General features: G+C 38.5%; 1 protein-coding gene across 1 annotated transcript in view; it reads left to right on the top strand.

Annotated features, from left to right (window-relative positions):
• The first annotated feature begins 19,802 nt into the window (after positions 1–19,802).
• Positions 19,803–25,392, top strand: part of HTT (huntingtin) — a 225,660-nt gene continuing 220,070 nt past the window's right edge. Inside the window, exon 1 of the mRNA XM_074274096.1 lies at positions 19,803–19,855. Coding sequence (XP_074130197.1) covers positions 19,818–19,855 — 38 coding nt within the window. The 5' untranslated portion in view covers positions 19,803–19,817. The remainder of the gene's footprint in view (positions 19,856–25,392) is intronic.

Genomic DNA, 25,392 nt, shown 5'->3' with positions numbered 1-25,392 from the left:
TTTCTTCTGACCAATGTAATTTTCTGTCTGGGGGCTGAAAACTTCAGAAGCTACTACTGCAGATTTAGTTGTCCACAAGGCCTGTTGTTGGCTTGCTGAAGTTTTTGCATGTACTGAACTCTCACCCCCATCTATAACAGACTTTTCCAGCTAAGTGGTCTTGGCCTGAAAAATTGTTGCACTCTGTCCTTTTGTAGAGTCTGCTATTCTGGAATTCATTTTGAGTTGTCACTTTAAAAATTTTTGAAGGGGAATTTGGAAGAACCCAGATGAGTCCCTGCCTTTTCTCTGCCATCTTGGCTCTGCGTTCTGTCATTCAGTTTTTTGAAAAGGCCTAAATAATATCCTAGTTTACACTTAGTGAAGCATGCCTCCCTCCTACAATAATCCCAACAAGCCAGTCTACCTCCACGCCAGCAGTAAGTAACTCACTGCTTTCAAAGGTAACTTGTTATTCTTTGCAAAGTTCTAATTATGAAAATTTTTACACTGAGTAAAATCTACCTCCCCATTACTTCAGCCATGGGTCCTGATTGTTTTTTGCATAATCAAAGAAAACAAGTTGAATCCTTCTAAGCTCCATTAGAACCCAAAGAATAGTAATTTAGTTTTTGGTTCTAATTAAATTCTTTTCATCCTGGCTCCTCATATTTCTACTTTATTTAAATAAAACTTTTCCCAGCCTAAGATCTATTGAAATGGATACATTTTACCTAACCCAGCTCTATCAGGCAGATTTATTCTTTTATTTAGTTCATTTCAACAAATGTTAGGGGCCTACATAATAGAAGCTACTGTCTTGTCCCTATCTCTGTTGTCCTTTGAATGAAAGTGGAAGCTTTTCCACTATTTGCTATGGGACAAGCAGGTTTTAGGCTATAGCAGATTCTCAGATTTTTCAAAATAGTCATTGATCTATCAATAGAGTACTCCTTCCATTGATAAGGACTGCCTTCTCCATCCCTCTTCCTCACCGGTTCCCTTTTTATGCTGACCCTTAAGTAGCAGTGACTCAAAAAATTTCATAACAAAGCATCTGATGTTGACCCTTTCCACTTAATCTTGAGTTATGTTGGTCTTTAACAATGCAGCCACAGACCCTATTAGAAACTTTCTCAGTTGAGCAAAAGGGCTGGCTAGAGTTTATACTTTGCTGATATAATTTTCTTCAAGAGCCCAGTCACCCCTACAGGACAATGAGGCATCAGAGGAGAGTTCCTAAACTCTCTAATATACAGAATTTCTGAATTTTAATATTTTTGGACCAAAAATGAAGTCAGATTGAAATTTTAGGAGAAGCAGCTACCAGACACTTTCAACTCTGGGCCCATTAATTAAGAAGAGGTAGATTTTGTTTAGTACCATTTCTCTGGCGAAAAAAAAAAAAAAAAAGAATATTGTGTCTTTTAGGTTGCCTAATTTCATATATGAAAATGCAGAATAATTTAGCTTGTGTTGTGTGATCCATAGTTGATTATTTTTATGGGAGAGAAATGAATAAAACCTGATATATTCAGGAGAATTTACAGGAGCACTTTGTTTTTAAATCTTTCCACATTCTGGGCTTCTTAAGGATGAGTAATTCACTAAGCAAGCAGCTCTTATTGCTCTATTTTAAAATCAAGTTGATTTTGAACTATGCTTCTAGAAATAAAACATGCGTCATTGCTTTAGTAGAAATAGATTCTCCACAAATGTTCACTGGATTCTCAAAACTTGGAGGCCAGGCCCAGGTTTGGGAGGATTGTACTTTAAAAGGAACAAAAAATGAGATATCTCAGATTTGATGACTCTATCTAAATCTTGAAAAAGCTTAATTTTAGACCAGGATAAGCAATTTGTTCTATAAATGCCAGTTATGCACAGCACTTTTTTTTGGTTGATTTGCAATGTGAAAAATTAGAACCCTGGTTTTGGGGGTCATCAAGCCTGCAGCCAACTTGACTTTATTTACCATAACTTGGGGCAGGTTACTTCACATGTATTTCCTTAAACCAAAGTCAAAGTGGGCCCAATTGGTCATGACATTTGTTCTAAGACCAGATTTGCCAATGTGTGTGTATTTTAATATTATGCTCTCTGAAGGAGGTACTACCTCATGTCTTTTCTAGGTTTAAACCCTACTAAACTAATGAAAAAATTCAGAAAATATTCTTACCATATAACTACCACAGCCGGGAAACTCCTACATTAGCACCTAAGTTCTCCTAATTGTATCTAAAATGGCACCAGCCTCCTTCACTCTAAATAAACCTAGTCCATCTTCTCTTATTTAAGGATATCACCTCTGCACCAGGGATCATGCCCCGAGGGGATTTAATCCTCTCAACTCTGGAATTCCTATCCTGGAGCTTGTAATGCCCTGAGTGATTTTTATGGATCACTATAAGCTGCCTTGCTTCTGTCTGGTTTGGTTTTTTTGTTTGTTTGTTTTTAGTTTTGGTATCTTAATCAAATCCTCTGCTCTGACTATACTGATCTCTTTGGCTTCCTTTAAGTCTCAGCTAAAATCTAGGAAGTCTTCCCCAGCCCTTCTTAATTTCAATATTTTCCCTCTTGTTAATTATTTCCAATTTATCTTGTTTATAACTTACTTTATATGTTTGTGTTTGCATATTGTTTCTCCTGTTAGATTGTGAGTTCCTTAAGTGGCAAGAATTGCCTTTTTTGTATCTCCTGTGTTCAACACAGTGCCTGGCACATTGTCAGGACTTAATAAATGTTTATTGATTTGACTGATTTCTCCCCTGTGATGCTTCAAATCCTGTCAGCTTGCCTGAGGGAGGTGGGCCTGAGAGGAGTACTTAAAATTCAGTTGTTCTTGAAGGTGCCCAGTCAGTTCTCTTGATAACTCTAGAGGAAGCTGGCACTGATCGTACTCATAACCATTCTTTCTGTAAATAGCATCTTTTACTTCCCTGGGATCTTTCAAGGGCACCAGATCTTAAAGGTTCTTGAACTCAATGTCCTTGATGTCATGCTCATAGAACAGGTCCATCAAGTCCTTTTCCTTCATGTCCATGCTCTCCACTAGATGCCCTGCTATAATTATAATGCCCAGCCCCACATGCCAGACGTCATCCCTGACATCTCAACCTCCATTATCCCAGCTCAATTAGCATTTATTAAACACTATGTTCTGAGCTCTATACTATGCCTGAGGATAGGAAATTTATATGACAGGTCTTGGATCTCTTAAAGTTTGATTTAATAAGATAAAACAATAGAACTAATTCTAGTATGCAAGATTTATATGTATTAAAGAAGTGCAAAATAAATTATTATATGTAACTATCAGGTGCTTTGAGTCTGAAAAGCAATTTAACCAAATGTTTTTGTCCTTCTTTTCCAAGCTGTTACCTTTCAAGCAAATGGACTTTATCCTACAAGTCAATAAGCATTTATTACTATGTGCCAGACTAAAATTACTATGTCTGTAAAACTTTCTCTCCTTCCATAATCTGTCACCAAGAACTGCAGCTCTGGGCTTACGTGACCTGGATTCAGTCTTTGGATTTTCTCATTATCAATTTCTGCTCCAGACTGAAAGTGCAGTCTTAATTGGTGCCTTTTTCATCCCTGTTTATTCTGGGCTACATATTATGGTTCTTTCTTTTGACTATTCCTTGTGACTCCCATGTTATTCCCCTCCTTAGAGCTGTTTTTTACCTTTCTTTGCCCAGCACGTTTTGGACACTTAATAAATATTTGTCAACTTCTCCTGCTGCTGAGTCCAGGAATTCCTCCAGAACACACCCACTGAGCTTGAAAACCAGTCCTCCTGATTTCTACATTACTTCTCATGAAACCACGGTCCTGTGGAGTTAACTTACTTTTCACTCCTTAACTCCTCTTAGCTCTCATATTCATTCAACTGCCAAGTCCAGTTGAGTTGGCCTCCACAGTATCTGTAATATGTTCTTTCACTTTAATTGTGAATTGATTAAAATTCCCTAGTATATAGTATATTTTGCTTGAAGTGAAAGGTTGAGAAGGAAAGTGAAGTCCTTCTCCCTTGAAATTTTATTTTTTTCCCCATATCAAAACAACAAAACAAAATTGTCCCCTTTCCAATCTACATTTCTCCTTGCACTGAGTAAAACTGCAGACCCATCTAATGCTATGCCTATAGGGCATATTATGATTGAATTATTTCTGAGTTAAGCAATGACTAAAATGACACAGTGTGTTTGGCACATAAATAGATAAAACTAATTTCTTTAGTAAGATATATCTCCCATTCCAATCCCTGATGGTCATTTTTTAGGTAACTTGGCAAAACAATTCAGGGAAATAGTGAATTTGACTCTAGAAGAAAAGAACTGGCTTTTTCTGATTAAATGGATCCTGTGATAAAATTGTTTTATTCTCAAACTATTCTCAAAGTAACGAAAGAACAACAACTTAGGAAAGCGCAAAATATGGACATTGGGCTATTTTAGAATTGGATACTTCACAAATGAAATGCAGTTACTCGTCTGAATGTCATTATAATGTGTGTGTGTTTTAATGGAAGACTTATTTAACAAGTCACTTAGTGCAATATACCTAAATGGAAATTGTTACTATTAAAAAAATCTTAATTATAAAAGATCCTTATTATAGCTCAAAGTTGCCCCTAGTAACTTAAAAAAAAAAAAAAAAAAAAAAAGCTGAAATGTGTGTGCCTTACAAAGTGGTACCAAAAAAAATTAACGAGGGGGAGGAAAATGACAAATGTTTCGCTTTTGAATGATAAACACAGCTCCTAATTCTATAGAAAACACATCTCCCAACATATCCTGAGTAATGTGGTACATAAGGACATTTAACATAGAAAATGCTTAAACTAAATATGGTTTCTGCTTATATACACTCTGACAACTACCTTGAGAAAAGCTAAAACTTTAATAGTTTTAATCTTTATTCAGTTTGGTTGTTAAATCTCAAATGAGTGTGTTTCTGTAATTCAAAAATACCGATGTTGAATTTTTAAAAACAATTTGGATTCTACTACAGTAAGTATAAATAACAAGCTTGTATTACAAAACCATTAAACTTTGTTGTTGTTCTTTCTTTACTTTGACCGAGAGTCAGCCAGTTATCAAGATTATGTTCCTCATCCATCACTCATACTGCATGTGCATGCCAGACATCCCTTCCATTCTGTTCACTCCCATAGATGCCCATGCTACTGTATGTTGTTCACTGCTCCTTGACTCCCTTATGTGCCCATGCTGTTCTGACCACCATAGCCTCCTCTGTAAATCCCACTTGGCCTCTGGCAAGCCTGATTACCCTTACGGAACTAGTTTGGCAAGCCCATGTCCCCCATTATTTGGCTTCCATAAGTACCACCACTTGTTCCTGCTGTAGAATTAAAAATGAGTTCCACATATCTGTTGTTACACATTGCTTGTCTTTTGACATAGCTGCCATAGTTCTATGTCTTATGTAGAAAGAAACCAAATTGAAAGGGGATTTCTTGGAGTAGAGGTTTGGAAACTGTCGAATCTCCTCCCATGTAGGTATGGGATAAGGGAAAATAAGTCAAGACCCTGGGGAGAGCATCATGGAGCAATGGCCAAAATTACTAGGTATTTTAAAGTATATTTCTGTATAAACACCTACTTTTTCCCATTGGGGGAAAAAACCTCAAAGCCAGTAGAAGGTAAATTAATAGAAAGTTTGCCCCAGTTTACTCTAAATATAAGACAATGTTTAATACTTTATGTGCAAACAAAGTCAGATCTGATCAGTATGTGCCAACATTGATGCAACATGCCCTTGTTGGTGTATATTGCTGACAAAAATGAGTCAGATCCTTTTTGTGCTACTTGCTGTATTTGATTATAAGGCATATATAAACTCAAAATTAATCATTTTGAGTAAAGTCCTATAATATCCATAACATTTCTCAACATACTTTGGTTAAGTAAACGCAATCTAGTTTGCCCCCCAAAAATTACACTTTTTAAAATTTTATAATTATAACGTTTTTTGACAGTACATATGCATAGGTAATTTTTTTACAACATTATCCCTTGTACTCACTTCTGTTCCGAATTTTTCCCCTCCTTCCCTTCACCCTCTCCCTTAGATGGCAGGCATTCCCATACATATTAAATATCTTATAGTATATCCTAGGTACAATAAATATGTGCAGAACCAAATTTTGTTGTTGTTGTTGCAAAGGAAGAATTGAATTCAGAAGGTAAAAATAACCTGGGGAGAAAAACAAAAAATGCTCACAGTTTACACTCATGTCCCAGTGTTCCTTTTCTGGGTGTAGCTGGTTCTGTCCATCATTGATCAATTGGAATTGGATGAGCTCTTCTCTATGTTGAAGATATTCACTTCCATCAGAATACATCCTCGTACAGTATCATTGTTGAAGTGTATAATGATCCCCTAGTTCTGCTCATTTCACATAGCATCAGTTGATATAAGTCTCTCCAGGCCTCTCTGTATTCCTCCTGCTGGTCATTTCTTACAGAACAATAATATTCCATAACCTTCATATACCACAATTTACCCAACCATTCTCCAATTGATGGGCATCCATTCATCTTCCAGTTTCTAGCCACTACAAAAAGTGCTGCCACAAACATTTTGGCACATACAGGTCCCTTTCCACTCTTTAGTATTTCTTTGGGAAAGGAAAAAAAGCTTTTGTACAAACCAAACTAATGCAAACAAGGTTAGAAAGGAAGTAACAAATTGAGAAAACATTTTTACAGTTAAAGGTTCTGATAAAGGCCTCATTTCCAAAATATATAGAGAACTGACTAATTTATAAGAAATCAAACCATTCTCCAATTGATAAATGGTCAAAGAATAAGAACAGACAATTCTCAGATGATAAAATTGAAACTATAGGGGGCAGCTAGGTGGCGCAGTGGATAGAGCACCAGCCTTGAATTCAGGAGGACCCAAGTTCAAATCTGGTCTCAGACACTTCACACTTCCCTGTGTGACCCTGGGCAAGTCACTTAACCCCAGCCTCGGGGGGAGGGGGGGGGAAGAAAAGAAAAAATGAAATTGAAACTATATCCACTCATATGAAAGAGTGTTCCAAATCACTACTGATGAGAGCAATGCAAATTAAGACAACTCTGAGATCTCACTACACACCTGTCAGATTGGCTAAGATGACAGGAACAAATATGTGGGAAAACTGGGACACTGATGCATTGTTGGTGGAATTGTGAAAGAATCCAGCCATTCTGGAGAGCAATCTGGAACTATGCCCCAAAAGTTATCAAAATGTGCATACCCTTTGATCCAGCAAAAACTTAAAAAACTTAAGTAGTTTAATATGAGTTGTAAATAATTGCTTGAAATTTGGAAATATTCAAATGTCTTAATTTTTATTTTAACTCTATTAAATAATATTCCTTTATTATATTTAAGTATGCAAATGGTTTGAAGAGAAAATCCACTTTAACTACTAAAACAAAAGAAACAAATACTAAGCAAAAGCCTAAGTCTCCAAAAAAAAAAAAAAAAAAATGCTCCACTATATTTGTACTCCCAGGCATTTTTTTTTTTGATAGAAAGAAAAACTTTGTGCAAATGCTTTAGTTGTAGATGTCATGACACCTAATAAATTGAAATCTCTTGAAGATATACATACTGAAAATGTTGGCAAGATATTTGTTTTTAAAAACCAAAAAAAATAAACTGTTTGACCCCCACTTCACTCCATTGCAGAGGTTGGAAGTCCATAAGCATAAACATTACATATATTATTTTCAGACATTAAAAAAACTTTTTTGCCAATTTTTAAATTTTTCCTCTTTTTTTCTTTAATGTTATATGTTATATGTTTTTCTTTAAATTTATATGTGATGGTTCTCTGGGAAGAGCAAAGATGGAGAACTAGAGAAGTTATGATATAAAAAAGCAATAAAAATTATTTTTAAAAGATATATGTGAAATTTTTTCAGACTGTAATGTTAAAAAGATTGTTTACATCATATAAAGTTACTTAATTGTTCCAAAGGAAATGCCTCATTTGATAAAAATTGTTGCTAAGTTTATTCAAAACATTTTTTACTTGTCCCACTTTTGATAGAAATTACTTATTATGTTTGTGATCATTTGGGAAACAAATATTTCTATTTAATATTGCAAATGAATAAAACAATGTCAAAAATTTCAAAAAGCAGTACAGACTGACAGCTTGAAGAGATCTTAGTCTAACTCCCTTACTTTACAAGTGAGGCAGAGATTAAGTGATTTGCCCAGGATCACATAGGTAGTAAATCTGAGGCAGGATTTGAATTAAGATCTTCCCTACTCCTAGCCTAATATTTTATCCACTGCACCCCGTCTGCCTCTCTCTCCTTTTCAAAAAAAAAAAAAAAAAAAAAAAGTTTTATTTTTCAAAATACGTGCAAATATAGTTTTCGGCATTCACCCTTGGAAAACCTTGTGTTACAAATTTTTTCCCTCTCTTTCCCCCACCCCTCTCTCCTATAGCAAGTAATCCAATATAGGCTAAATATGTGCAATTTTTCTATATTTCTACATTTATCTTGCTGCACAAGAAATTAGATCAAAAAGGAAAGAAAGTGAGAAAGAAAAAAAACCCACAAGCAAACAACAAAAAAGGTGAAAATTCTAGGTTGTAGTCCACATTCAGTCCCCATAGTTCTCTCTCTGGGGGCAGATGGCTCTCTCCATCACAAGTCTGTTGGAAGTGGCCTGAATCACTTTGCTATTAAAAAGAGCCACGTCCATCAGAGTTAATTATTGTATAATCTTGTAGCTGTGTACAATGATCTCCTGGTTCTGCTCATTTCACTCAGCATTAGTTCACATAAGTCTCTCCAGGCCTTTCTGAATTCATCTTGTTGGTTATTTCTTACAGAACAATAATATTCCATAATATTCATATACCATAATCTATTCAGCCATTCTCCAATTAATGGGCATCCAGTCAGTTTCCAGTTTCTTACACTATAAAAAGGGTTGCCACAAACATTTTTGCATATGTGGGTCCCTTTTCCTCCTTTAAGATCTCTTTGGGATATAAGCCCAGTAGAAACACTGCTGGATCAATGGGTATGCACAGTTTGATAACTTTTTGAGCATAGTTCCAAATCCTGAGCTATAGTTTTAGGAATGTGTTACCCTCCCTCTAAGCTTGATTTTTAGTGGTTGCTTCTGGAGAAGTATTTCAGCTCCAACTTCACCATCTCAGGGAGACGTTATCTAGTCTAACACTCTTATTTTAGGAAGAAGCTAAATTTTAATGTAGCACTTAGTCCAGTGCCTGGAACATACTAAGCATCTAATATATATTGATTGACAAAGGCAAAGTAAGGAATAAGTGTTGAAAGTGTTGGTGATGAGATAAACTAGGAATGGTGATATGTAATCGATTTGGGAGAGCATAATTGTAAAGAATATTACAAAAAGAGTATAATTGAGATTTGGTTGCAATTCAATCCATCTGAAGAATTCAAGTCAAGCGTCTATTCAGGTTACAAAGGAGTGCTATTTTATTTATGTGAAAATAGCTTCATGGGCTCAAGCAATTACAGCACAGAGTCATAAATGAATGAGCAGTTTACATTTTGGGGTATACAACTTTTAAAGTCTTGGGAACCTTGGCAGTTTCTGTGAGGTAAGAGGAGAAATCAGGGAAGAGTTTGGTAGTTCAGAGGGAGGGAGCCAGGTGGAATCCACCTTGTTTGACAAGGTCCTAGACCTGTCTAAAAATATGCTGATCCAAGATTATTGTCTAAATATGTATACTTCTATTGGATTTAACTTGTATTTTAACATATATTAAACTACTTGCCATCTAGGGGAGGGGATGAGGGAAAAGAGGGGAAAATTTGGAACACAAGGTTCTGTAAGGGTCAATGTTGAAAAATTAACCATACATATGTTTTGAAAATAAAGAGCTTTAATAAAAAAAATAAGATATGCTGATCAAGATCTCTCAGGTTGTTTTAAAGGTGCTTAGAGATTGGCAGGATAGACAATAGAGCATGACAACACTCTATATACAAACAGGCCAGTGTGGGACTTGGTTATGGCTGATAAAAGCTGAATGGTTTCCTTCCTGAGAAAGGAAGAAAATAAGTTGATTCCAAGTCCACACCATTAGATTCAAATCCCTAGAAAGATTTTTCATTATTATTATTTATTAACAGTACATGAGAATAGGTGGCTGATGGCAGCTTACTGTATCTATCACCCCTCTTATTTAAGCAAGGTACATACCAATGCAGGGCATGATATGGCAGAGGCTCTGAATATCAGAATGTCAGTTCAAATCTCGCTTTTTGTCCTGGTGATTTTAGGCAACTCATTTAATGTCTTTATACATCAGATCATCAGCTGTAAAATAAGGTAGGTGGATTATATGGCCTCTTAACATCCCTTTGAGCTCTAGAGCTTATGATTCCCCATGTAAACTGGAGCTACCTGAAAGGGCTATTGTAATGCTCAAATGAGATACTATGTAAAGTGCCCAGAGTCAGACACCAGTAAGTGGCAAGGTCAAGATTTTAATTCAGGTCTTCTAACTCCATATTCAGGGTTCTTTCTATTAAAAAAGCTTCTCCCATGTTACCAACAGATCTATCTTCAATAGTTCATTTCTCTTTCTGAAAGTAAACACCAAGAATATATAAATGTCTTTGAGCACTGTCATTATTCTCTATGTTAGTTTTAGGTCTTTCATCAAACTTTTAGGTCTTTGATGAAAGTCAACTTGTAGACTAGACTTCAAAACAAAATAAAACTACTGACATCTTTAAAAAAAAAAAAAAAAAAAAAAAAAAAGACCAGAAATACAATCATCTTTAAGTGGAAACTAGCACCTGTCTCCAACATTGCCCAGCAGTATTGCTTCAGAATAACATTTTTTCCTTCGGAATGACTAGTGAACAATTAAGATTTATGTATAAAGAAAACAGGAAAGCAGTGTAGTGACACAGAACATTAGAGCAACCTGCCTACATTCTGGCCAATAACCTATCAGGGTGTTAGGGAACAAACTTTCTGGTCACTTTCTTCCCATCCATCAAAGTAGGAAGATAGGAGGCAGACTAGGTGATCTCTGACATCCCTGGGAATTCTGCATGATAAGCAAAGTCCTCCCTGAAGTACCAGCTCCAACATTTCAACTAGAAATAAGATGCATCAAAGGATTTGAACAGACAATTTTCAGATGATGAAATTGAAACTATTTCCACTCATGTGAAAGAGTGTTCCAAATCACTACTGATCAGAGAAATGCAAATTAAGACAACTCTAGATACCACTACACACCTGTCAGATTGGCTAAGATGACAGGAACAAATAACGATGAATGTTGGAGGGGATGTGGGAAAACTGGGACACTGATGCATTGTTGGTGGAGTTGTGAAAGAATCCAGCCATTCTGGAGAGCAATCTGGAACTATGCCCAAAAAGTTATCAAACTGTGCATACCCTTTGACCCAGCAGTGCTACTACTGGGCTTAAATCCCAAGGAAATACTAAAGAAGGGAAAGGGACCTGTATGTGCCAAAATGTTTGTGGCAGCCCTTTTCACAGTGGCTAGAAACTGGAAAATGAATGGATGTCCAACAATGGAGAATGGTTGGGTTAATTATGGTATATGAAGGTTATGGAATATTATTGTTCTGTAAGAAATGACCAGCAGGAGGAATACAGAGAGGCTTGGAGAGACTTACATCAACTGATGCTGAGTGAAACGAGCCGAACCAGGAGATCAGTATACACTACAACAATGATACTATACGAGGATGGATTCTGATGGAAGTGGATATCTTCGACATAGAGAAGATCCAATTCAGTTCCAATTGGTCAGTGACGGACAGAATCAGCTACATCCAGAAAAGGAACACTGGGAAATGAGTGTAAACTGTGAGCATTTTTTGTTTTTCTTCCCGGGTTATTTTTACCTTCTGAATCCAATTCTTCCTGTGCAACAAGAAATTCGGTTCTGCACATATATATTGTATCTAGAATACACTATAACACATTTAACATGTATGGGAGTAGAGGGAAGGAGGGGAAAATTTGGAACAGAAGTGAGTGCAAGGGATAATGTTGTAAAAAATTACCCATGCGTATATACTGTCAAAAAAAAAAAGTTATAATTATAAAATTAATTTTAAAAAAAGAAAAAAAAAAGAAATAAGATACACAATAATCAAAACATTTAAATTTAGTGATATAAAGAGCATGATTTAAACCTAATTGTCAGATGAATTAAGTTCTAGATTTTTTTTCAACCCTAACTAGCAGTGTGACTTTGGGTAAATCATTTACATCCCGAAGTTTTTTCTCCTATAAAATGGGAGGATGAGATTATGTATTCTATCTTATGGTTTAATGTGTTTGATGACCCTAAAACTCCCAATAATCTCTCCAATTCTGACATTCTATGAATTTATGAATCACATTTAGGCACCCCCTTAAGAGGACTATTTGAATACCCAGAGCTTGTGTAGAAGAATCAGTCTATTAGACCTAAAGATTTCAGTGTTTATGGTTTTGAAATACTTCCGCCATTCATGATCTAAGGGATATTGTTGAAGTAAATGGATGGAAAATGATAGCTACAGCCAAGTTATTATTTATAACATCCTAGATTTAGCTAGTCTGTAAGAGCCAAAAGCACTTTCCCATATTTTATTTATTTTAATAATAACCAGGAAGAGTAATTTGGAGCAGATATTAATATCTGCAGATTATAAAAAGAGAAATACAAATGCAGGGTGGAAAAATAATTTGCTCAAGGACATATAATGATTCTTCAGTAGAAGCTGACTTGGCACCCATTTTCATTTGTCGTTCAGCAAGAAACTTGGCAAATTCAAACTGAAATTCGTTTTTAAAAGTTTCTTCTATCTGGAATCATAGAATCTCATAGCAAGAAGAGAATTAGAAGTTATTTATTCAGTCTCTTGACCTTAGTAGAAATCCCCTTCATAACATTCAGACAAGAGTTCATCCAATCTTTGAACTCAATTAAATTCAATCAGCACTTCTTAAACACTTAATGCATATAGGTACAGAAACACTAGATTCAGAGGACACAAAATATATAAAATGTGCACAAGATAAAAGTAATTTTGCTGTGACAGCACACTAATAATTGGAGAGATCAGCTAACCTGATCTCTCACTAACAGAGGATGTAACACTTATGGAAGCCTCACTTATGGAGGAGATAGAATTTGAATGGAGCTAGGGAGTCCAAAAGGCAGAAGTGTTGGAGAAACTATCTCATCTCAAGGACAAGCCAAAACAATCAGAGCAGAAGATGGGAGTGTCGTGAACAGACTGAACAGCAAGGAGACCAGTTTAGCTGGAATGGAGACTGTGAGAGAGAGCCTGTAATGGGAAATCAGTCAGGAAAGATAGGTTGGAGCCAGATTACGAAAAACCAAACAGGGTGGGGTTAACATTGGATCTTAGATTCAACATATATTTTAACATGTATAGCATATATTGGTTTGCTTTCCATCTAGGGGAGTGGGTGGGGGGAAGGAGGGGAAAATCTGAAATACAAGGCTATGCAAGGGTCAATGTTGAAAAATTATCCATGCATATGTTTTGAAAATAAAAAGCTTTAAAAAAACATTTTATCCCAGAGGCAATATGGAAATATTAAAGTTCCTTGAATAAGGCAATGACATTTGTGCTTTAAAAATATCAAACATTCCAGTAAAAGCAGATCTTTATCTCTCCAGAAAGCTTTTGCAGACTATTGAACCAGAGGTCAAAGAGATTTCTCAAGAATCTGTGACCGAAGATGTTCAGAACAACTGTCTGTAGGAGAAATATCATACCTGTTCTGTTGTTCCAGAGATGCGTTTTTTCCTTCATCTTTCTCTGGTGTCTATTCACTACTACTTAATATTTGTTTCCTCTACTCTCTCAAGTCCTAGAGTCAGGAAGAGAATCTTCCCAAGTTCAAATCTGGCTTTCAGACACGTCCCTAGCTATGTGATCCTGGGCAAAGCACTTAACTCTGCATCAGTTTCTCATCTGTAAAATGAGCTGGAGAAGGAAATGGAAAACCACTCCATTACCTTTGCCAAGAAAACTCCAAATGAGGTCACAAAGAGTTGGACATGACTGAAAAAATGTTTGACTAACCAATAACCACACTCTTAATATTTTCCTTTCTGAAAAATTTCTTCAATCACATTTAAGATCTCATCTTCTCATGAATGGATGTCCATCAGTTGGAGAATGGTTGGGTAAATTGTGGTATATGAAGGTTATGGAATATTATTGCTCGGTAAGAATTGACCAACAGGAGGAATACAGAGAGGCTTGGAGAGACTTACATCAACTGATGCTGAGTGAAACGAGCAGAACTAGGAGATCATTATACACTTCAACAACAATACTATATGAAGATGTATTCTGATGGAGGTGGAAATCTTCAACATAAAGAAGATCCAACTCACTTCCAGGTGATCAATGATGGACAGAAATAACTATACCCAGAGAAGGAACACTGGGAAGCGAATGTAAATTGTTAGCACTACTGTCTATCTACCCAGGTTACTTATACCTTCGGAAGCTAATAATTAACGTGCAACAAGAAAATGGGATTTACACACATATATTGTATCTAGATTATACTGTAACACATGTAAAATATATGGGATTGCCTGTCATGGGGGGGGGGGAGGGAGTAGAGGGAGGGAGGGGATAATTCGGAAAAATAATACAAGGGATAATATTATTTTAAAAACTACTCATGCATATATACTATGAAAAAAATTATAAATAAAAATTTTTTTAAAAAAATATCTCATCTTCTCTAAGAGAGAATATTTCAAATAATAAAAATAGATAGCATTTGTATAGATTTACAAAGCACTTTACAAATACAACCTTATCTTCACAATAACCATCAGAAGTAGATGCTATTACTATTATTATTCCCATTTTACAATTGAGCCAGAGACTCAACCTCTATTAAATGCCTGAAGGTGGATTTGAATTCATTTCTTCCATACTCAAAGTCTCTATTGACTATAGCAGATGTTCCTAAAACTCTTTCAATTTCTCAACTCACTGGGAAAATATTGTAAATGTAGCAGAAATAAATCATCATAGAGCAGCTCTGGGCCTTAAAGATCATCCAGTCCAATGCTGCCATTTTATAGATGAGACCCAGAGTGAGGAAGAAGCTTGCCAGAAGTACAATCCCACTTCTGCCAGTAACTTGCTGTGTGACCCTGGGCAGTTGGCTGTTCCCCATTCCTGACCTCATTTTTCTTCCGAGAAGAATTTGGTATCGAAAGTTCCTTCCACCTCTAAATCCTCAGAAAGAACCTGTGCCTTCAGATTCCCCAAGACTTTTCTGTTGCTTATAATTGATGACTGCTTATAAGACAGAAACAAAAATATAGTATATCTTCTGCTAAGCTTTTTTATAATTCCTTTGCTCCCTTCCTAGAAACTTTCATCTGAACAAATAACAAAAATCGCTTACTTCAGCGCTTGTTTTGGGAAGGGCCACTTTTAAACATGTTTAATCCTGCCCTTCTCCAACCTATTACTTTGCTAATTTATTGCTGACTGATTAGCAATTAAAAAGCAAGTTGCAGGCCTTCTTAGAACAAGATCACATACAAACTAATAGACTTCTTTCTACCCAAAATCCACACTACTGTAATAAGCAGCACAAGTAGTTTTCTGCCCCATTTGTTTCTGTACCTGTTCAAAATGCCCCTAGAACAAGGATGTTAGGAGATGACTGGTAGGAATTACCCCTTCCTCCCTTAGAAGAGCCAACCCTGTCCCCCCCTGTCTCACCCAACCCCTTAGCCAGGGATTCCTGGGTACATTTATTAGAATAAAGTTCTTCCATATTGCTTAGGGCTGAAGAAAAACCAGCAGCCCCACAGCTGCTGTGGACCAGAGGTTGTAGAACCCACACGGAGGTAAAAACAAGCCAGGGCCCTGTAGGATCAAAGTTAGAGAGGGATATGGGGGAATAACTGGGAGCTCTGCAAACTTCAGAGCTACAGGTACTAAGGTAAATAAAAAGCATGATGATGATGAATTGGAAGGAAAGTAATAAGATGAAGTGTTGAGGGGAAGGCAGAGATTGATGGGGCAAGAAGTTGGAGCCATAGGAATTCGTGACCAGAAAAAACAGGAGTCGAGGAAAGTTTGAGGAAGAGAAACTCCAACTTTACCCTTTGCTGGGATCCTGCAAAGAGCCGAATAGTGAGCCATGGGATCTGAACGAGCCCCTGGAAGGGTTGGGATTGATGGATCGATACTTCATTCTACAAATAAAATCTGCTCCATAGTTGATACCATGTTACCTTGATTGATATAAGGAAAATGCCCACTTTTTCAGGGAGTGTCTTACACTAAAGATTCCAGTGTTCTGTACCTGTTCTGTACCTGTAGAGGCAAATGGAGAAATCTTCAAAGGGGCCTACTTTGTGTTAAGAGGGAGCTTCTGATGACCCCTTGCAATCCTGACTTCATTCAATTGAAACTGTTCTCTTCAAAGTTATGTTTTGAAAAATTATAAATCTTTTGCTTACACATCACCTAAATTTCCACTTGAATATTCCCTCCACCTTTCCCAGAGAGCCATTTCATATCCAAAGCATAATTTTTAAAGAAAAGAAAAAATAATAAGCAAAAATGATCAATACATCAAAAAATCTGAACATTTTATACGTATATCCTTTCTAACTCCTCAGAGAAATGGGAGGAGGTAGCTTCTCATATTTCTTTACTGCTATGCTTGTTACTTAGCTACTTAACTACTGGGAAATGGCTTTTGGCATGTATGTATACATATACACACATATATATGTTGATAGATATAGATATATACATATATATATGTGTGTGTGTGTACATATATGTATATATATATCTATATCTATCTACATGCACCCACACCAGACACACATGCACATTCCATCCCATTTCATCTCATCTCCTCCAAAAGATTGCCACCTTTGTCATTCCAACTCTATGGCTTTATTTATCATCTCTATGCTGTTGACTGTCAAATCTACCCTAATTTTGATGAGGTTTAGATTTGGGGAACCACATGAAATTAGGGTTTCTGGTGGTCAGGGAGTTAAATGAGGTCTAGTGGCAGGTTCGAGGTTCAGGGTAGGTTTTGGTGCAAGAGAAGGGAGTTTGGGGACTCCCTTCTGGCAGCACAGAGATCCCCTGTAAAGGAATTTACAGACCCCCAAACCTAGATTGATCAAAGAGGTTTATTATGGAGATTGGAAGTAAGGTTAAAGTCTGGTTAGGGAAATAGGTGAGGGTAAAGAGAGGAGGACACTGGAAAAAGTATTCCAGTGGGCAGAGGCTCCTTGGGATGCCAAGCAGGGAGCTAGCATGTTTAGAACCTCTACAAAGAGAGGATTTTAGTTTAGCTCTCATTATAAATAATGAGAGATTAGCTAAAGGGACCCATGGGTGGAGTCCCAAGTAGGCTCCTCACTGGGTTTCAGCTAGGGCTGGAATTTGAATTGAATTCAATGAGTTTCAGGACTGAGCCGACCCCACCCAGATAAAAAGGATAAAACTGTTTGTCCTTGGTGGGGTCCCTCACTGAGGCAGAGTTGAAGGAGATTTTCTCCTTTAAAGATTTTCAGAGTTTCAGAGCCCCCACTTTATTCCCCCCTCAATCAGTCAAAACTTAAATTCATTTAAGGGAAAAAGGACTTGGGGCAGGGTCCCTTATTGAGGCAGAGTTGAAGGAGATTTTCTCCTTCAAGGATTTTCTGAGTTCTAGGGTCCCTTCTTCATTCCCCCCTCAAGTAGTCACCTCAAAATGCATTTGGGATAAAAGGGGTGATGATCTCTTCTTAACTGCTTTGAGCTGGCAAGGGTCGTAGAGATTTGGGGGTTCATGCCAGGAGGTGAGGCGTGAGGTGTGGGGTTTGGGGACGGCAGCAGGGCATCTTTGTCCCGGTTGGTCATCCCATGTTCTCCAGGCTGAAGGGCAGTTGAGAATCCAAAGTTTGAAGCCTAGAGAAAACAGATCCTCGGGAGCAGATTAAAAGTGGGGTGTCATCCAGGGTGGAGATGACAACATCGGGAATGGGGCCTTTAGCAGGAAATGCATCAGGTTCCTTAGGTGGGCTGCCTGTAAGAATGCTGATGGCCCATCTAACAATATTGAATGCCAAAGGAAAGTATAAGAGAAAATGCTAGGAGCAAAAGATTAGTAAAAAGTGTTAAGTAGCCTAGAGGTTAGCCCCTTCACTCTAAATTTCCAGGAAAGCTAATTTCTCCGGGGGTTGGGTCCGGGAGGCAGGGATTAAGGGTGTGATCTCTGAAGTCAGGGTAGGCTGGAGGCCTTGATATCTAGTCAAGATAAGAATGCAGTTTAAGCTCTTAGAAATCTCTTAACTGTTTGTACTGCCTTTTTTTTTTTTTTAAATAATTGAGAGTTGGCTTCTCAATCTCACCAGAAAAATAAGCAAAAATCCACTCTTTATGGAGGAGGGGTGCTTGGACTGTCCTGGGATAAAAGGGGAAACAGGGCCATACTCCAAATTCCTACCAGGGAGCAGGATGCGGGGGGCCAGTTCAGCCCACGTGGTGTTCCTCCTGCTCAAACTCTGAACAGAGACTGGGGTCTCCTTGGACAAAGGAGTGGTGGGTGGAGGGAGACTGGAATTCAGCTAATCTATTCAGAGTTCAAGTTTCCAGATTGAGGTATTTTTCTCCAGCCCAGGTGTCTCAGCCTTAAGAGACAGCCTAAAGGCAAATGAATCTCTAGGAATGAAGAAAGGGAGTTGACCCAAGCTTTTCCCTTCTACTGCGTCCTTCTCCTGACATCTCTGGGAAGGTGAGACAAAGAAACTTTGTCAATCTGCAGGAATTTGCCTGGCGTCCCTGGTGGCCAGACAAATCGGAACTCCAGCTCTAGGGCTCCTGGGACGGTTCTGCCAGTGAACCCCCGGGGAATTTGAATTGTCCCCCCACTATTGAAGGGTGATGTGGTGGGCTTTCCTCAGTGAAAAGAAAAATAAATAAATAAGCCTCGTGGGAGGGTCACCAACTGATGAGGGCAGGGTAGCGAAGGGGAGGGTGGCCGGAACGGGTGACATTCCTTTGTTCTCCATTCAGTAGCTCCTCCCTAACTCTGGACAGTATTCATGTTCTACAGCCCCTGGGCCTTCTCTAGAGAAGGAAAAAACAAAATGCTCCTGGAGCTGTAGAAGTTGTGAGGGACCAGCCATAAAACAGAGAACAAATCTAGAGACTCCACGGGAATCCCCGCAAGGGAATTCTGCAAGCTTAGAGAAAAAGGCTACAGGAGAGACCTCTTTCCTTAAAAGATGTTCAGCATATTGAAGGAGTTTTCAAGTAGTTTCAGTCTCTCCCCCTAACTCAAATCCAGCTGCAATCAGGGAATGAGAAGAGAAAAAAAAGAAGCCATCTTCACTCTCTTAACCATTTAATTTGCCTTGATTTGGAGTTTTATTCCCCAGCCATCATTCCAAAGGTCTTCCTTGAAGTTCAACCTGGCCAGGGCTGGAGCCTTTAACTGTTGGCAGGGGCATAGAATGCCAAAAACTCCCAGGCTAATGAGAGACCTGGGACCCACAATTTCCAAGGCCAATACACTAAGACCAAGAAAAAAAGTAGGAGAGAATGAGCTAAGAGCAAAAGGTACAGGGACTGAGGAAATTAGGAGTGAAAGAGTTCCACCTGTGAGGTTGGGTAGGAAAGAGAGAGCCTGGTGCAGCTAGAAGCAGCTGAGGAAAGTTTAAGTAAGTGCCCTGAGGCTGGGAAAAAAAGCTGAGAACAGTTTGGAATCCCCCGTCTTTGTAAAAGGCTGTGATGGGAGGCATTGTTCTAAGGCTGTTTGACCAAATCAGGTAAAATCCTGTTTTAAAATGTATGGGTACAGTACCCCAAGAAGGGGACAGGATGGGAGCATTTAAATGGCAGGTTGCCAAGCCATATGGGAGAGGTTTGAGAAAGGTCTTGAGTTCTGTGATCCCCCCCACTCCATGGGGGAGGGGGAGGAAAGGCCAGAGCGGGGAGGGGAGGGGGGAGAAAGAGATGCCATCTTACCCCATGCTCCAGAACTTGAGGGCAGGGCAGCTCGTCCAAGCCCCCAAACCTTGCTGGGAGAGCAAGACCTGAAGGAGACGGCCCCACCCCTGTTCAGGGAGTAGCTATAGACAGAGCTCCAAGCTCACCCCCATTGAGTGACCTTTCTCCTTGTGGCTACAGCCTGACCATCACAGGCCCCATTATAGTCACAGTGGAGTGGGAGAAAGGCCCAAACTCGGCTCCTCTTATCTCCCCAGAACTGATCAAAGGGAGTGCTGGGCTGGGACCCCCGAGAGGGGCGGGGTCCCCCAAACAGCCAAGTGTCTCCTTGGTTTGTGGGGGGTGTTAAAGACACACTTCCTCCTGTGTCTCCGAGTTCCTACCCAAGGGCAGGGCTTTCTGGTGAGAGAAAAAAAAGTTTAGAAATGCCTTGAGATGCAAAGGAAGGGCCTTTGTCTCTGGAGGGGTTTAAATAGAGGGAGTTTCCTCCAAGCCAAGCATCTCCATTTTAGAGGCAAATTCTTTCTTATTTGTTTTGTGGTTTGATTTGTCTAAATCTGAGAGTGCAAGGTTGAGATCTCCCACTATTATAGTTTTACTGTCTATTTCTTCTTGCAATTCTCTTAACTTTTCCTTTAGAAAGTTATATGCTATACCACTTGGTGCATATATGTTTAGTATTGATATGGCTTCATTGTTTATGCTACCTTTTAGCAGGATATAGTTTCCTTCCTTATCTCTTTTAATTAGATCAACTTCTGCTTTTGCTTGATCTGAGATAAGGATAGCTACCCCTGCTTTTTTGGCTTTACCTGAAGCATAATAGATTCTGCTCCAATCTTTTACCTTTACTCCCTATGTATCTCCCTGCTTTAAGTGTGTTTCCTGTAAACAACATATTGTAGGGTTCTGACTTTTGATCCAGTCTTCTATCCTCCTCCGCTTAATGGGAGAGTTCATCCCATTCACATTTACAGTTAGAGGCAAATTCTTATCTCTAGAGACCTTGGTCAGAGAACCAAGTGATGAGGTTTAGATTTGGGGAACCCACATGAAATTAGGGTTTCTGGTGGTCAGGGAGTTAAATGAGGTCTAGTGGCAGGTTCGGGGTTCAGTGTAGGTTTTGGCACAAGGGAAGGGAGTTTGGGGACTCCCTTCTGGCAGCACAGAGATCCCTTGTAAAGGAATTTATAAACAAACCCTTACCTGAAATATCTGATACAAAGTTCTCCCCACTCCAGTAACAGTTTTGTTTCTTGTCCTAGATGCATTAATTTTGTTTGTACAAAAGTTTTTCACTTTAATGAAAGAAAAATTATCTTTGCTAATTAAATCTGTCCTTTGTTTGGTTAAGAATCTAACTTCTTCCTGTAATTGTGAAAGGCATAGGACCTACTTTTCTTTTTAATTTTATTATGGTATAATCTTTAATATCCAGGATGCATATTCATTTTGATTTTTATTATGCAATATTTCTAATTTCTGCCAGACAGCTTTCCAACTTTCCCAATAGTTTTGTCAAATAATATTTGTGTTTTGGGGTACATCAATGCTGGATTATTCAGTTCCATTGTTTTTTATTCTTCTTTGTCCAGATTGTTACTGATGGTACCCTAATTGTCAAATAGGATGATCTTTTTTTACATTTTCATCCTCCTTCTATTCAGATTTAACTTTGAGCACCTTCTTCCCCTGGATTTCTTTGCATTCTGTTTTGGGGGTTTGTTTGTTTTAATTTATGAAGATGCTTTCTCTTGATTCTCTACTTACCTGTGTGACCACTGCTTTTCACTGTTTTTTATTGGATCACTTTATATAGATTCAGGGTAAAGGCCAGTGAAAATATCCATTTAGGTTCTGCACAGTGGGTTCATCTTTCCTCTGGAGCCCAACACAACTATAAATGTGCTAGAGTCTGATGCTGGAGTGATCCCCTTCTATTCAGTCATTCAAGATTTTGGGACACAAATGAGGAGGGCTGATAGCACATGCTGGGAAGGAGACCGGACAGTAAGATAGTCATTACTCCATCCCAGGCCATTGCTAGTTGTCTTGACTTCTGTCTTGTCCCTGAACTTTGATGACTCTGGAAGAGAGGCCAATGACTTTGTGCAACTTTTCCTCATTTAAATCCAATTCACATGCGAATCCAGACATCACACCATGATGTCACTGGTTCTCTTCAAAACAAGGGTTGGACAACAACAAAAGGTCCCCTCAGACAGGAGATTGCATATTGGTTAAGGATCCAGGATGACTGGACTCTCTTTGTCCAATAGGAAAGAAAATCATGGATTTGGAGTCAAAGGACTCAGGTTAGAATTAAATTCAGGGTCTTCAATTTATCCACTTTGTGACCTTAGGCAAGTTACTCTCCCTCTGTCTATGTAAATTGAGTTGGAAAGTGTCCACCAGCTCTAAATCCAAAGATCTTATGAACTGTTAGATTCTGTGATTCTAGACTCTGGCAAATCTCCTTCTTTCCATTGGCTTCAGGCCCAAGACAGACTGCAGTGGCCTCCATATTTCTTATTTATCTGGATAAAAGCCATACAGACTCATGCCTGGCCTAAAACCAGAACTCACTGGCTCTAATAGCAAGAAACTCAAAAGTGACCTGCTCTGGTAGCTTTTACACTAATTTGTTCTGTAAGCATTCATTATTCTCCTTTGAACTATTCTCATACACTACTCAGATCAAGGACTGTTAACCTTGGATTTCTTAATAGATTTCAGAACATCCATAAAAGTGAATGGGGTGGAGAGGGAAATCACAATTATTTTTTCACTAAAAATCCATTTCTTTAATAATCCTATGTATTATCTTCTCTTCTTCTTCTTCCTCCTGCTCCTTTTTTCCCTTCTCTTCTTTTTCTTCTTTCTCCTCCTTCTTATCCTCCTCCTCTTTTTTCTTCTCCTTTTTCTCCTTCCTCCTCTTCCTTCTCTTCCTCCTCCCTCAAATTCCTTCTTCTCTTCTTTCATCCTTCTCCTCCTCCTCTTCTACTTTCTTCTTTGTCTTCATCTCTCTCTTCCTCTTCCTACTCCTTTTTTCTTCTTTTCTCCTTCCATTATTTAAAACATTATTTCTGAGATAGAGACCTTCCTATCTCCCTGCTGCTCCTGATATCATCACTGCTTCTATTGCTAAAAGAGCCTAAGATGGTAGGTACCTAAGGCTGCTCTACCTCGAGAAGCCAATGAATCAGAACTTCAGAGTTCAACTCATCAAACTGACATGAGGCTATGCTATTCCCAGGAAAACCTGCCCGGTTTCAGGCTGAGGTACCATTTATTGTCTATTATCCCAGAACCCTCTGGGCTATCAAAATCAGCATCTTCTCTAAGAAAAAAATTCAGAAATGCCTACCCAGGAGCTTTCTAATGAGACATGGTCTGTGTTGGGAAAGAGAAGGGTGGAGGGGACTCCTGCCAGAGTGACTCTGGAGCCATATTGGTATTCCATGAGATCCTTTAGGCACAGGGGTTCTCAAACTACAGCCTGTGGGCCAGATGCAGCCCCCTGAGGACGTTTATTCGGCCCACTAGGTTATGGCAAATGGGCTGAGGGGCAGAGACAGAGTGTGAGCTTTTGTCTTTGACTATAGTCCAGTCCTCCAACAGTCTGAGGGACAGTGAACTGGCCCCCTATTTTAAAAGTTTGAAGACCACTGCTTTAGGGCCTTGTATCCTGGGCATGGGATATGTACCCTGGCCAAATATCCAAGTGTCCTTACCAACCTGAGTCATTATCGCACTTGCATCCAGAATGAAATAAAGAAGTGATAGTGATACATTTCCTCCAACCCCAGAAAGGTTGCCTAGTCCCACCTGTTCCCAGTTCTTCCCTCAGGGACAGATGATCTGAAACTTCGTCCCAGATGGTCTGATTCCCTCAGTCCCTGATCTCTCTGATCACCCTAGTTGAGTAGGGATTTAAACATTCTGACTCCTCTGAGAACCTATTTCCTCAGCCCAATTTATAGTGTGGATTATAATGTATAGAAAGGAAATCAAAGATTTTAAGGATGGAAAGGACTTTAGGGCACAAAATAGCAGGGCCAGAAGAGACCTTTTGGAGAGACCATCTACTCCAATTAATTTTTTTCTCAATAGTATTTTATTTTTCCAAATGCACGTAAAGATTGTTTTCAACATTCATTTTATAACATTTTATATTCCATTTTTTCCTTCCTTTCCTAATCTTCCCTCTCCCCAAAATAGCAAACAATCTGATATAGGTTAAATATGCGTAATCCATTTAAACATATTTCCATATTAGTCATGTTGTCCATGAAAAATCAGACCAAAAGGGGAAAAACCATGAGAAAGAAAGAAAAAAAAAAAAAGTGAAAATACTAGGATTCAATCCACATTCCAATTCATTTTTACAAATGGGGAAATTGAGTCATAACATCATACAACCAGGATGTAGCAGAGCCAATTCAAAACAAATCCAGAATAATCAATAACTGAGCTGGGACCTCTGGGCCAGTCCTCCCTATACCCCACATAGTGGATAACAGACTTAAATTTAAAAAACCTACCAAAATATATTTTTTAAACCCCATTATTCTGAGAAGGGGACCAGAGGGACCCAGGGCACACTTTAAAACAGTTAAGGAGATAAGCTGAAGATCAAGGTTGTTTTGTTTTGTTTAGTTTTGTTTTTGGCAAAAATACTCAACAAAGGTATAGTACCTTTTGATTCTCTATGAAATAATAAAAAGCTGGTGGATATGTGATATTATAGCTCTTGGAAGCGTTACAGCTTAGTTTGAGGTCTATTTTCCATAGAGATGCTCATCTAACCTTAACACAATTTAGACTCCACCTGACACAGTTTTGGAACCTGCTAAGGTGAGGTGATACAAGAGGTGGCTGAGTTCTGATTGCTGTAGCCTCAGCCAGAAAATGTCACAGGTTTGACGCAATCAATCAGCCTTTAGCATTAAAAAGAAGCAGAATTCTAGGCAAGCATTTTAATGTTCTGATGCAATCTCTCAGCAGAGGGAGGTGCTTTCAGGAATGTTAAAAAACAACCAGAGCATAAATAAAAACCAATGGAACCCAGAGTACAAAACCGATTAGTCTACAGAAGTATGAACAACCACACAACACAGGAGGTAAGGTAAGCACCATCTGTGTTAAGGCAGGGTCTTATTGGACCAGATGTGACATACAAACTTGGAAAGTCAGACCTCGAGCGTTACAGTTGGGGGGCAGATTATCTCAGGGTGCAAGAACAATGAGAAAGCTGGGTCTCTGTGACATTTGGAGATATTTGCAGTCAGAAAACAAAGACACTTTGTCACAAGCAAGTCCAATTGGCCTCTATGGCCAGTGTTAGCCAGGTCCT

This window comes from Sminthopsis crassicaudata, chromosome 6 (assembly GCF_048593235.1).
Source record: "Sminthopsis crassicaudata isolate SCR6 chromosome 6, ASM4859323v1, whole genome shotgun sequence".
In the NCBI taxonomy this organism is placed as follows: domain Eukaryota; kingdom Metazoa; phylum Chordata; class Mammalia; order Dasyuromorphia; family Dasyuridae; genus Sminthopsis; species Sminthopsis crassicaudata.
This window is presented reverse-complemented; position numbering and strand designations above follow the sequence as displayed.